This window comes from Globicephala melas, chromosome 12 (assembly GCF_963455315.2).
Source record: "Globicephala melas chromosome 12, mGloMel1.2, whole genome shotgun sequence".
In the NCBI taxonomy this organism is placed as follows: Eukaryota; Metazoa; Chordata; class Mammalia; order Artiodactyla; family Delphinidae; genus Globicephala; species Globicephala melas.
The window spans coordinates 44,260,519-44,275,697 of NC_083325.1; the positions used below are offsets into that span (position 1 = coordinate 44,260,519).

The following is a 15,179-nucleotide window of genomic DNA, read 5'->3' on the forward strand; positions in this document are numbered from 1 at the left end:
CACCCTGATACAAAAAAACAGACAAAGATACCACAGAAAAAGAAAATTACAGGCCAATATCACTGATGAATATAGACACAAAAATCCTCAAAAAATAGTAGCAAAGATGAAGTGGGAGACTGGGATTGACATATATACACTACTATGTATAAAATAGATAACTAGTAAGAACCTATTGTATAGCATAGGGAACTCTACTCTGTGCTCTGTGGTGACCTAGATGGGAAAGAAGTCTGGGAGGAAGGGGATATATGTATACATATGGTTGATTCACTTTGCTGTACAGCAGAAACTAACACAACATTGTAAAGCAACTATGCTCCAATTTAAAAAAAAACCAAAAACTATGATCACCTCAGTAGATGCAGAAAAACCTTTTGACAAAATTCAACACCGGTTTATGATAAAAACTCTCCAGAAAGTGGGCATAGAGGGAAACTATTTAAGCATAATAAAGGCCATATATGACAAATCCACAGCTAACATCACTCTCAATGGTTAAAAGCTGAAAGCATTTCCTCTAAGATCAGGAACAAGACAAGGATATCCACTCTCGCCATTTTTATTCAACATAGTTTTGGAAGCCCTAGCCATGGCAATCAGAGAAGAAAAATAAAAGGAATCCAAATTGGAAAAGAAGGAAAACTGTCACTGTTTGCAGATAACATGATACTATACATAGAAAATCCTAAAGATGCTACCAGAAAACTACTAGAGCTCATCAATAAATTTGGTAAACAAAAAAGTTTTAACTTTGTATGGAAACACAAAAGACCCTGAATAGCCAAAGCCATCCTGAGAAAGAAAAACAGAGCTGGAGGAATCAGGCTCCCTAACCTCAGACTATACTACAAATCTGCAGTAATCAAAACAGTATGGTACTGGCACAAAAACAGAAATATAGATCAATAGAACAGGATAGAAAGTACAGAAATAAACCCCTGCACCTATGGTCAACTGATCTACAACAAAGGAAGCAAGAATATACAATGGAGAAAAGACAGTCTCTTCAATAAGTGGTGCTGGGAAAACTGGACAGCTACATGTAAAAGAATGAAATTAGAACACTCCCTAACACCATATGCAAAAATAAACTCAAAATGGGTTAAAGACCTAAATGTAAGACTGGATACTATAAAACTCTTAGAGGAAAACATAGGCAGAACACTCTCTGACATAAATCACAGCAAGATCTTTTGGATCCACCTCCCAGAGTAATGAAAATAAAAACAAAAATAAACAAATGGGGGCTAATGAAACTTAAAAAGCTTTTGCACAGCAAAGGAAACCATAAACAAAACGAAAAGACAACCCACAGAATGGGAGTAAATATTTGCAAAGGAAGCAACCAACAAGGAATTAATCCCAAAATATACAAATACCTCATGCAGCTCCATATCAAAAAACAAACAAACCAAAAAAAAAAAAAAAGGGCAGAAGATCTAAACAGATATTTCTCTAAAGAAGACATACAGATGGCCAAAAAGCACATGAAAAGATGCTCAACATCACCAATTATTAAGCAATGCAAATCAAAACTACAATGAGATATCACCTCACACCAGTCAGAATGGCCATCATGAAAAATTCTACAAACAATAAATGCTAGAGAGGGTGTGGAGAAAAGGGAACCCTCCCACACTGTTGGTGGGAATGTAAATTGGTACGAAAGAATGTAAATTGGTATAACCACTATGGAGAACAGCATGGAGGTTCCTTACACAACTGAAAAATAGAACTACCATATGATCCAGCAACCCCACTTCTGGGCATATATCCAGACAAAACCATGATTCGAAATGATACATGCACTCCAATGTTCATTGCAGCACTATTTACAATAGTCAAGACATGGAAGTAACCTAAATGTCCATTAACAGAGGAATAGATAAAGAAGATGTGGTATAAGTACAATGGGATACTACTCAGCCATAAAAAAGAATGAAATAATACCATTTGCAGCAACATGGATGGACCTAGAGATTACCATACTAAGTGATGTAAGTCAGACAGAGAAAGACAAATATCACATGATATCACTTATATGTGGAACCTAAAAAAATGATACAAGTGAACTTATTTACAAAACAGAAACAGGCTCACAGCCTTCAAAAACAAACTTATGGTTACCATAGGGGAAAGGTGGGGGGGGAATAAGTTATGAGTTTGAGATTAACATATACACACTACTATATATAAAATAGATCATCAACAAGGACCTACTATATAGCACAGGGAACTATACTCAATATTGTATAATAAACTATATTGGAAAAGAATCTGAAAAAGAATGGATATATGTATATGTACAACTGAATCACTTTGCTGTACACCTGAAATATAACACTGTAAATCAATTATACTTTAATATAAAATTAAAATTATATTAAAAATAAGTAAATAAAATTAATACATAGAGAATAAATACTGATATAATTTAATGTAGAAAAAAAACCAAATGCAAGAATCACAAATATTTTCAACCTGCTCATTAAGTACTAAGTTAATACCAATTAAATAGCAGTAAGTTAATATCAACACCTGGGGGTAAAGCCCAAGCATCACTATACTCTAAAATCTTCCCAGGATGTGTAGCCAGTGGTGGGAACCATTGCGCCAGACGGGTGCCAGGCCTCTTCCAACACTAACGTTCCATTGCTGATCACTCCTGGACTTTCTGAGGACTTAATCCTCGAATACAATTTGCCCAAATGTTCAGTAAAAGCTAAGGGGGCCCCTTAAAATGAGAATTCTCCCTAGATGAATATGCCATTCATATAAAGAAATCTTTTAGAGTTCACACCAATCAAGAGGCAGTGAATTTACATTTAATTAGGGCCTCATTCTGCATGGAGTTATACTTTGCAGAAATACAGATCAACTAGGAATCAATGTAAGACAGTATGCAAATTCATTTTTTTAAATTAGAAAATCAAGACAATAAAATAGCCAAATTATTTTAATTATTCCAGACACTTGAGAAATACATTTCTGACCAGCTAATGCACATGCCTGCTTCCTACCCCATCTTGCCAGCTATGGCTACATGGAATTATCATCTACGATCACAATGACTTCAATATGAATGGTAAGCAGACAATTTATATTCCAGTTTCTTGAATATAACAAAGAATCACACAGTTGTCATTACATTCATTTGAAATTCAAATGTATACACTTGTAAACATACCTTGTGAATATTATTTTCTAACAACTATTTCCATTTCTAAATGAATACACCTAAACAGTGCATATAATTTCAAATTCAATTCTTCTTTTATTTTATGAAGCTAAATGCCAGTATCAAAAATCTGTTTTGCCTATGAATAACAGTAACAATTTAAATAACGCATCTGATCACCAGAAGAGATCATGCCAACAGAGCTACTAATCATAAATTGATTTTTATAAACAGTAAGATTTTAAGTTGCATATGGAAGGAGAATCTACACTTGAAATTTTTATTTTAAAAAATACTACAACTCTGAGAAGCTACATCACAGTTCCCTCACAGTAATGAAACCTGCATGGCTTGATCTAACAAGGTCTTCTTACCCGGTCGGAGTGGCCAGTGGCTGAGGCCAGAAGTTTTCCCTTCCTCCAGTCCCAAATGCAGACTGTGTTTTTGGCATCCAATCCCACAGAGGCTAAACGCTAAGAATAAGAACAATAATTTAATACCAGAAAATGATGGGAAAACTTCCTATTATCCATTCCATCTTTCGATAAATAGTTCTTATTACCTACTATGGGCTAAGTATTGAATTTCTTGTGAAAAAAATGATTTCTCAAAACCCATCTTAAATCCAAAGCTAAAGATATCACAGTAGATATTATTCCATTAGCATATACTAAAATTTCAACAACCTAAAACCTACAACCAATTTGTCCTTCTTAAACATAGGAAACATGCAAAATCTCATGAAGTCTCTGATTTATCAGTGGAAATCATAGGAACAGAACTAGAAGGCAGGATTTAAATTTTCAAATTTAAGATCTTAATACGGTTTTAAGAGCATCTAGGATTCTGTAGTCTAAAAGCCTCACCAAACTGTTAAAATGAAAGGGTTTGACAAACACATGGAAAAGAAATCCCATAAATGAACATTATCTTCATTCTTCTTAATTTTCATAATTTCACAAACATTTGGAGTGACTACAGAAGGATACATAGTTTTAGTAAAAGTACTCTGGTACTTCATCTCCCAGTCTAAATTCATTGGATTCAGATCAGACCTTGTCCTCAAAGGGAAAAAAAATCCCACACCTGAGTATATACAAAATTAACAGGGTCAAAACACATATTAGGGACACCAAAATCAGAGCTTCTAGCAGCATAGAAACAAAACTATGTAATCAAGAGAGGTCTGGGCTGGGAGTAAGTAGATTTGGCTTCACTTTTGACTTCATGATTAGCCAGACATAAGACCTTAGAAAATTAAACTCCTTAAATTTCAGTTTTTTCAACTGTAAAATGAGTATAAAGTATTTTTTCTGTCTACAAAGTAGTACTGTTGTATGGATCAGTGAAATAATGTAAGTCAAAAGGTTTTAAAAACATCACTACCCAAGTATAACAGTATGTGAGCTTATGTATTTCACTGTGTGTGTGTACGTGCATATATATGCAATGACAGATAGCCATATATGGCTAAATACATTTAGTGTTATGCAGAGATTATTCAGGTTTCTTCACTAAAGGTAGCTTCCATTAGGAATATTCAGTATAAAAAAATATAGCTGGAGGTTTTAAAATAGGTGCTTATTGAAAGGAGGTCTTTGCTGTAATTTTCAATTGAGAGTTCCAGTAATGGAAATGATTTTAAGACATGGTTGTATTTTTATCTATATATGAAAATTTGAAGTGGGTGAATTCCATTCAGCTTATTTTTTTCTTTTCTCTTTACTTTAACAGAAAAAGCAGTTAACATAAACATGGGCACTAAAGTAAAACCCACATAAGAAATGTGAAGAAGACTGAGAAAAAGCCAAAAGAAATCTATTCTGTTCATTTGCAGTGACAGGCCCTATCGCTACCGGAAAAGCATTTCAATTGCCTTTTGATGCTTGTGAGGTGATGGTCCATTTGTCATTTTCTAAATATCGCTCGATTCCAGTGAACTCTGTCCAGGGAAAAAGGCAGATCTGAAGCAATAGGCATCAACAAGCCACGAAATCCATCACAGCAAACAAATAGGAGGTTATTTTTCTCAACTGACAGTTGTGAAAGTACCATGCAGTTCATCCCTGTCTCTACCTTCAAAATGGAACCTAAAAAAATAGCTAGGATTCTAACACAAAATAAAATGAACAAAGAACTAAAAGTTACAGCTGGATTTCCCCCTGCTACATTACATTTTTCTTGTGATTTTGATAAAGAATGTTTGCTAGAACATTGATAAAGAATGTTTGCTAGAATTTTGATAAAGAATGTTTGCTAGAAAAGCAAAATCAGATAGAGAATGTGCATGTAAGTTCACATCAAAGCATTCATTTACACTTGTACATACATATGCATCCTGACACATTCATTCAGTTTAGTCAGGAAGTCAATAACTGCAAATCTGAACACACGTTACTATCTAGCTATTTCTCTTTAGACCTGGATATACAATAGAACTTATGCATTATCCTGACTAAACTGGACAAGATTATAGAGTAGTTAAATCAAAAACATATTTACCAGGGGTCCATATATGTATTGAATCTAATTCTGGAAAGAAAAATGAATAGAATGATCACTACTCTCTCAAAATAGCAGAAAACACAAAGTAAATCTTAACTGTTTAAAAAGTGACCCAAACCAGGTCAAGTCCTATATGAACTACCTGCAAACTCTCAGCTTGGTCAATCTTCTATGAATAATTTCACAGGTCTTTCCACAATATGGACTTAGAGAAGTAACTCTAAAATTTACCAAAAAATAGACTGAAGGAACTAACTGGCATTAACACAAGACTGAAAAGAGACAGAGGAAGGGCGGCCTAGGAACGTGGAGAAGGCTAGGAAGAAAAGGCATGGCCTTCGTGAGGAGGTGAATGCAGGGGGAGCCAGGAATGAGGCCTTTACACTTCCACTCCCTTCTCTTTAACATCTTTTAAAAATTGAGATAGAATTGGTATCTATAACACATTAACAAATCTGGAAGTCCACAGAAAGAGAGACACTTTGTTGGAATGGGAGACTGGGAGGGCTTCATGAAGACCTATGAAGTGTCTTGGAAGAATGAATCACTTTAAGGGGCAAACAGGGTGAGCAGGGCACTGGAGGTGAAGAGGGCAGCATGAGAAAGTGTCTGGAGGTGCCAAGGTACCTGGTCTGGTAGAGGAATCTCTCTGACTTATCCAACTTGACTGCAAGGGAATAGTGAAGAGAAGGCTAGAAAAGTTGGTCAGCCTAGAATGCCCAGCCACAAAGTGTGGACTTCATTCAGGGGGTACTCCAAGCTTCTGTTGTTTTTAAACAACGTTCTGACACTTTTTCAGTTGGTGAAATGCATTAGCAAGAAATTGACTGTGTGAAGACAGGTTACTTAAACTGTCAGGCATGACACAGATTTGGAACTTAAAGGATGGTGGCAGGGAGAATGGGAAGGAGAGAATGAATGTCAGAGTCACTGTAAAGAAACTAATAAATACACATGGATCAGTGACTGCTTGAATTGAGGTGAGCAGGTAGGGGAAAGGAGTTAGAAGTCACCTCAAGGTTAAAGAATCAAATAGAATCTTCTCAATGAATTATTAGGAGGTGATGCTATCTTCTGAAAGCAAGGGGAACCAAGGAGATACTCAGGGCTTGAGGTCAGTGAAAAAGGTTCAGTCCAACCCTCATTCCAAATAGGAAGCTAACAATGGAAGACAAAGTAGAATCACTGAGTCACTATGAACCCAATCAACATGAAGTTCACAACTTCCTTTCTGGGGGCTTTTTAACCTAATAGTGAGACTGGGGGAACCAAAACTAGGTCCTATCCAGAGCTGGATCTCAGTACCATGAGTGTGGAAAAGGACCAAACATATGAGGATTCTAAGAGGCTGACAAGGGGAGATAGGGAGGGCTGATAGACCTTCTGAGCCTATACGCTATGTGCATTATAATTCTAGGTGACTTGTGAGAAGTCATTAAAGAAAAAGAAAATGCAAAAAGATACATACCTGTCCATCCGAGTCGAAAGCCAGGCAGGCGACTCCATGTGTATGGACATCTTTCAGAATAGACACAGTCTGGACATTATAGGAGTCCCATATACATATATATGGCTCCTTCCCAACTTGGCCAGTTGCAACAAGGGTTTTATCTGGGTGTAAGGCAAGGCTGAAAAAGAAAAAGGCCTCTTTCACATCTTCCTATTGAACAAAGTTAAGAAAAACATTGATCATCTTTTATCCACATTGCTCATTTTAATCATCTAACAAGATAATCCCAAGAGAAAGAGTCCAAACTGTCGCCCAAGTAATGAATTGGCTGATTGGTCTAATAGAAACATTCAACTTTGGCAAAGAGAGGCTTAGCACAGTTTAACAATAATTTCATCTCATCTTACCCGCTTGGTAACCTTGAAAATCAGACAACTGTTATAATTCTGTGATTCTATGTTCTATCATTGCCTTATGTTATGGTATTTACTTACTGATTTTGAAAATATTACTTAGCTTTCAAATTAACTTTTGACTTTAAATTGGGGAAAAAAATGCTGTTGCCAGGAGAAAGCGTACTTCTCAGAATTAATTAAACCTGCTTGCAGAAGCTCTGGATACCATCCTCATTAGGATTTCAAAGCATGGAGGGGGGTTTCAGAGTCAAGTGCTGTTTCTGTATCTGCTGCCATAGATTATGTATTTTAAATGAAAATTTCTATTTTACACAAATCACTGTGACACTAAGAGAACCACAAATTACTATGCCTGTGGTTTGTGTAGAATTTTTCCTACAACTGTAGTGCAATCAAAATAAAACTGTCAAATGCCAACTAGAATTTCAAGGAATCTGTAGCAGTTAAGAGGGAGAAATGTAATCATTATTACTCCTAGATGAGAAATCACTCGAACGTTTTAAATTCGTTGTGTAAAGGAGTTGTGCCTTTCTAAAAACAGGTGTTGGGAATTAAACGAAAGACCTATATAAAAAACTAGCAGATGACTGTTTACACAATAAACAAAAGTAGAACTTTTTTCCTTTTCAATTTCAGCATCTGTTTACAGTTAACAGAAGCAGAATTGTTTTTTCCTTTTCAATTTTCAGCTTGATTTTGATAAGAATATATGCTCTGGAATCAGAGCATTTGGATTTACACCTGGATTTGCACATTGGCTGCCCCTCAATACCTCTAGTTCCTTGGACATATTACTTGATCTCTTTTGCCCTCAGGTTCCTCATCTATGAAATGAAGATAACATATGAAAATAGATGATATAATGAATACAGAGCAGTTAGCACAGAGTAAGCACTCAAGTTTCATTATCATCATTATTTGTGTAACTGGCAACAGACAGATACAACCAACATAGGCATGTCTCTGTTGATACGGGTGTTCCTTTTAGAAACAAACTACTTTCTGCTTCTCCCCCCGCCCCCAATTCTGCAACCACCAAGCCCCACAGTCTGTTCTGGTGTCTCTCATCCCACTGTGCTCACTTCCTGGGTCTCCCACCAAACCTAGTACCATCTTTTGCACAGGACCCCGAGTGCTGGCTCCCTTTCCTTACCGTCGGTGCTCCCAGGCCCTTGTACCCCGGCGCCGGGGTGCAGCTGGCCTTCCCAGGAGCTCCCAGTGCCCCCATCCACAGGTCTTCAGTCCCCGTGATGCCTCCTAAGCTGGAGGTCGGCTCCATTTGCACTCCCCCTACGAGGCTGGATGCTTCATCGAGTTTTGGTTTTTCCTTTTTCTTTGTAAGCAAAAAGGGTGGAGTTGGAGCTGCCTGGAGGGTGAGCTTTGTGGTTTTGGCTGCAGAGTGGGGGGAGGGTGAGTGTGGGTCCAGATGGAGGGGGAGGAAGAGTATGGATTGGGAGCGTTGACCTTCGGGGCGTCTCACAGGAATCAGGCGCAGGCACTTCTGCCGCCACCGCCCTTCCAAGAAACAGCCCCATCTCACGAGATCTCGGGAGTTCTGCGGAGGCGGAGGCTTCCTGGGATGAGAGACACCTGCGTGCTCCAGGTGCCAGTGAGGACGCTCCAGTCAGAAAGGAGTTTGGCTCACACCACCAATCAAGCAAATCTCAATCTGCCTCACCTGCCCTCCCCCCACCCCCTACCCCCCACCGCCAGCCATAGTCACAGGGCACTCTCCCCAGGGGCCTGGCCAGGCGCTGGGGACCAGGCTGTGGCCCAAAGGCTGTGCAGTGGGGAGACTGCCTGAGTTCAGAACTTGGGAGTGAAATGCACGCAGGTGGGCCGAAAGTCTATCATCTTTCAGGAAGAGGAAGGACAAATCCAGTATCTGCCATGGTCCAAGGCTGCAGCAACCCTTATGCACCATGTCACTGCACATCCTCGGGGGGCCAGTTGTTCCTCCTGGCAGCAGCGAGCTGTCTAGAATTCACCCCAGGAGACCATGGCTGCCTTTTCCTCAAGCCTTTCCCCTGCAGCACCACCTCAGGCATTGCTCTCCCTTTCTGACCCAGTCCAACTGCCTGCGCCCTGCGATGGGTGAGCCGGCCTCTCCAGGCAAGCCCCTCCGTCAGGAAACGTGCTCCTCTTTCGAACTCTGTCAGGGAGTCTATGGGCCCGGGCCTGCTCTGGACGGGGGAGTGTGGGGTTTCCCGGGAAGGCAAACAAGGTGCAGGTGATTTCCTGGCTTCAGCTGTGATGGGAGTGAACGTGGGTCCTGATGGAGGGGAAGGGAGGAGAGGATGGGCTGGGATGAGAAACACCTCGGTGCCCCGAATCTGAGTTGGCCATCTTAGTACTTGCTGGAAAATATATCCTCTGGGATCGTTATGAGGAGTAAAATAAAAAGAAGACACACATAAAAGGGTAGCTTTTTCACAATAGGTGACTCTTAGAGGCTTTAAAACATTTTAAGCTTGTAGAACACTTCAGCATTCACAGTTGGTGAGAGAAGACCAATAAAGTATAAAAGTACCCCCTCAATATCAATTTTGCTGGGATACCTCTGGTCCTTGATACTTTCTAGATGTCCTAGAAAATTGCAAGTAGATTATGGAGTGTCATACTTGTTTCATTAAAATAGTGGATGGAAGCAGTCTTATGAAAACCCTATGACAATTTAGTATATTTTAGTTCATTCATTCAACAAACCCTTATTTAAGGACCTATGAAATGTCAGGTGGTACCATAGATAACAGAAAATACACTGCCCTTCTCTCAAGAAGCCCACCTTAAAAGGAAGGACAGACGCATAAAATAATAACGGGCAGGCCAGGGCAGCCGTGAAAGCCCTTTTAATCGGGCCAGAAAGTTTGGGCATCACTGACAGTCAGGAGCAGGATACAACATAAATAGTTTCACATGTCAGGAAGGTAACCCTAGTAGCAGTGAGGAACAGTGGGAAGAACAGATGGGTGAGGGCTGTTAGGAGAGGAAGCAGAGAGGCCAGAGACTAGGTGAGAGAGAGTGAGGTACGACAGGGGCAGAGAGGAGGGAGAAGAAGAGTCAAGAGATATGTAAGGGAAAGAGAGCAAGAGAGAGACAGGGTGAGGGTGTTTGAGGCTAAGGAAAAGCTTGAACATGTCAAACCTGACAGCTTTTTGCTTAGGCAACTGGGTTGATAAATCACAGAGCTTGGCAGCATTAGAGTCTGAAGCCCAATCCTGGGAAAAAGATGGCCTTAACTCGACCTTAGTCTCTGCCAAAGAGACTCCCCAGGTTACACCACACCTGAAGTCCCAAGAGCTATGAAGAAGAGGATTTGATGAGACTGTCTGTTCCATGAGGGCAAGGGCTGTTTCTATCACTCTACATGGTTCCTGGAACATCGTGGCAGAGTAAGCATTAACAAGGTGCTTGCGAGAGGAATGCTGGACATCGAGAGGTGAGAAGGGAGGATGGCCAGAGCGTCACCATGCTGCTCCCCCATCCCATGCCTTGGGCCCCCTCCCTTGGGAACAAACAGATGTCAGAAACTGAGCTGGAAAAGATAAAAGTCAGAACAGCTGAGCATTTTGAAAATGACAAAAATAACATTTCTTGGTTGAAGGAAGCCATGTGGTTGACAGGGTCTTGGTGCTCTGGCCGGGTGTCAGGCCTGTGCCTCTGAGGAGGGAGAGCCGAGTTCTGCACATTGGTCCACCAGAGACCTCCCGGCTCCATGTAATACCAAACGGCGAAAGATCTCCCAGATATCTCCATCTCAATGCTAAGACCCACCTCCACTCAACGACCAGCAAGCTACAGTGCTGGACACCCTATGCCAAACAACTAGCAACACAGGAACACAACCGCACCCATTAGCAGAGAGGCTGCCTAAAATCATGTTAAGGTCACAGATACCCCAAAACACACCACCGGACTCGGTCCTGCCCACCAGAAAGACAAGATCCAGCCTCATCCACCAGAACACAGGAACCAGTCCCCTCCATCAGAAAGCCTACACAACCCACTGAACCAACCTTAGTCACTGGGGGCAGACACCAAAAACAATGGGAACTACGAACCTGCAGCCTGCAAAAAGGAGACCCCAAACACAGTAAGTTAAGCAAAATGAGAAGACAGAGAAACACACACAGATGAAGGAGCAAGGTAAAAATCCACCAGACCAAACAAATGAATAGGAAATAGGCAGTCTACCTGAAAAAGAATTCAGAGTAATGATAGTAAAGATGATCCAAAATCTTGGAAATAGAATGGAGAAAATACAAGAAACGTTTAACAAGGACCTAGAAGAACTAAAGAGCAAACAAACAATGATGAACAACACAATAAATGAAATTAAAAATTCTCTAGAAGGAATCAATAGCAGAATAATTGAGGCAGAAGAACGGATAAGTGACCTGGAAAATAAAATAGTGCAAATAACCACTGCAGAGCAGAATAAAGAAAAAGAATGAAAAGAATTGAGGACAGTCTCAGAGACCTCTGGGACATCATTTAACACACCAACATTTGAATTATAGGGGTCCCAGAAGAAGAAGAGAAAAAGAAAGGGACTGAGAAAATATTTGAAGAGATTATAGTTGAAAATTTCCTTAATATGGGAAAGGAAATAGTCAATCAAGTCAAGGAAGGACAGAGAGTCCCATACAGGATAAAGCCAAGGAACAACATGCCAAGACACATATTAATCAAACTATCAAAAATAAATACAAAGAAAAAATATTAAAAGCAGCAAGGGAAAAACAACAAATAACCTTATGGGGATTCTCCTGTATGTTAACAGCTGACCTTTCAGCAGAAACTCTGCAAGCCGGAAGAGAGTGGCAGGACATATTTAAAGTGATGAAAGGCTAAAACCTACAACCAAGATTACTCTACCCAGCAAGGAACTCATTCAGATTTGATGGAGAAATTAGAAGCTTTACAGACAAGCAAAAGCTAACAGAATTCAGCACCACCAAACCAGCTCTACAACAAATGCTAAAGGAACTTCTCTAGGCAGGAAACACAAGAGAAGGAAAAGACCTACAATAACAAACCCAAAACAATTAAGAAAATGTAATACAAACATACATATATATCAATAATTACCTTAAATGTAAATGGATTAAATGCTCCAAAAAAAGACATAGACTGGCTTGATACAAAAATGAGACTCATATATATGCTGTCTACAAGAGACCCACTTCAGACCTAGGGACATATACAGACTGAAACTGAGGGGACGGAAAAAGATATTCCATGCAAAGGGGAATCAAAAGAAAGCTGGAGTAGCAGTTCTCATATCAGACAAAATAGACTTTTTTTGTTTTTTGTTTTTTGTTTTTTTTTTGCGGTACATGGGCCTCTCACTGTTGTGGCCTCTCCTGTTGCGAAGCACAGGCTCTGGACGCGCAGGCTCAGCGGCCATGGCTCATGGGCCCAGCCGCTCCGTGGCATGTGGGCTCTTCCCAGACCAGGGCACGAACCCGTGTCCCCTGCACTGGCAGGTGGACTCTCAACCACTGTGCCACCAGGGAAGCCCCAAAACAGACTTTAAAATAAAGAATGTTACAAGAGACAAGGAGGACACTACATAATGATCAAGGGATCAAACCAAGAAGAAGATATAACAATTATAAATATATATGTACCCAACATAGGAGCACCTCAATACATAAGGCAACTGGTAACAGCTATAAAAGAGGAATTGACAGTAACACAATAATAGCAGGGGACTTTAACACCTCACTTACACGAATGGAGATCATCCACAGAGAAAATTAATAAAGACACACAAGCTTTAAATGACACAGTAGACCAGATAGATTTAATTGACATTTATAGGACATTCCATCTAAAATCAACAGAATACACTTTCTTCTCAAGTGCTCATGCAACATTCTTCAGGATAGAACATATCTTGGGTCACAAATCAAGCCTTGGTAAATTTAAGAAAATTGAAATCATATCAAGTATCTTTTCTGACCACAACGCTATGAGACTAGATATGAATTACAGGAAAAAATCCGTAAAAAATACAAGCACATGGAGGCTAAACAATACACTACTAAAGAACCAAGAGCTCACTGAAGAAATCAAAGAGGAAATCAAAAAATACCTAGAAACAAATGACAATGAAAACACGACAACCCAAAACCTATGGGATGCAGCAAAAGCAGTTCTAAGAGGGAAATTTATAGCAGTACATTCCTACCTCAAGAAACAAGAAACATCTCAAATAAACAACCTGACCTTACACCTAAAGCAATTAGAGAAAGAAGAACAAAAACACCCCAAAGTTAGCAGAAGGAAAGAAATCATAAAGATCAGATCAGAAATAAATGAAAACGAAATGAAAGAAACAATAGCAAAGATCAATAAAACTAAAAGCTGGTTCTTTGAGAAGATAAAAAAAATTGATAAACCATTAGCCAGACTCATCAAGAATAAAAGGGAGAAGACTCAAATCAATAGAATTAGAAATGAAAAAGAAGAAGTAACAACTGACACTGCAGAAATACAAAAGATCATGAGAGATTACTACGAGCAACACTATGCCAATAAAATGGACAACCTGGAAGAAATGGACAAATTCTTAGAAAAGCACAACCTTGTGAGACTGAGCCAGAAAGAAATAGAAAATATAAACAGATCAATCACAAGCACTGAAATTGAGGCTGTGATTAAAAATCTTCCAACAAACAAAAGCCCAGGACCAGATGGCTTCACAGGCGAATTCTATCAAACATTTAGAGAAGAGCTAACACCTATCCTTCTCAAACTCTTCGAAAAAATTGCAGAGAGAGGAACAATCCCAAAGTCATTCTACAAGGTCACCATCACCCTGATACCAAAACCAGACAAAGATGTCACAAAGAAAGAAAAGTACAGGCCAGTATCACAGATGAACACAGATGCAAAAATCCTCAACAAAATACTAGGAAACAGAATCCAACAGCACATTAAAAGGATCGTACGCTAAAATCAAGTGGGGTTTATCAAGGAATGTAAGGATTCTTCAATATATGGAAATCAATCAATATGATACACCATATTAACAAACTGATGGAGAAAAACCATATGATCATCTCAATAAATGCAGAAAAAGCTTTCAACAAAATTCAACACCCATTTATGATAAAAACCCTCCAGAAAGCAGGCATAGAGGGAACTTTCCTCAACATAATAAAGGCCATATATGACAAACCCACAGCCAACATTTTTCTCAATAGTGAAAAACTGAAACCATTTCCTCTAAGATCAGGAACAAGAAAAGGCTGTCCACTCTCACCACTATTATTCAATATAGTTTTGGAATTTTTAGCCACAGCAATGAAAGAAGAAAAAGAAATAAAAGGAATCCAAATTGGAAGAGAAGAAGTAAAGCTGTCACTGTTTGCAGATGACATGATATTATACATAGAGAATCCTAAAGATGCTACCAGAAAACTACTAGAGCTAATCAATGAATTTGGTAAAGTAGCAGGATACAAAATTAATGCACAGAAATCTCTTGCATTCCTATATACTAATGATGAAAAATCTGAAAGATAAAATAAGGAAACCCTCCCATTTACCACTGCAACAAAAAGAATAAAATACCTAGGAATAAACCTACCTACGGAGACAAAAGACCTGTATGCGG

At 39.3% G+C, this 15,179-nt stretch overlaps 1 protein-coding gene across 2 annotated transcripts in view; it reads right to left on the minus strand.

Annotated features, from left to right (window-relative positions):
• EML6 (EMAP like 6) overlaps positions 1–15,179 on the minus strand; it is a 320,217-nt gene that overhangs the window by 173,862 nt on the left and 131,176 nt on the right. For both annotated transcript variants that reach the window (XM_060309467.1, XM_060309466.1), the window contains exons 3-4: positions 7,155–7,314; positions 3,556–3,654 (exon numbers count right to left, since the gene is read on the minus strand). In XM_060309467.1, the coding sequence (XP_060165450.1) occupies positions 3,556–3,654; positions 7,155–7,314 (259 nt within the window). The remainder of the gene's footprint in view (positions 1–3,555; positions 3,655–7,154; positions 7,315–15,179) is intronic.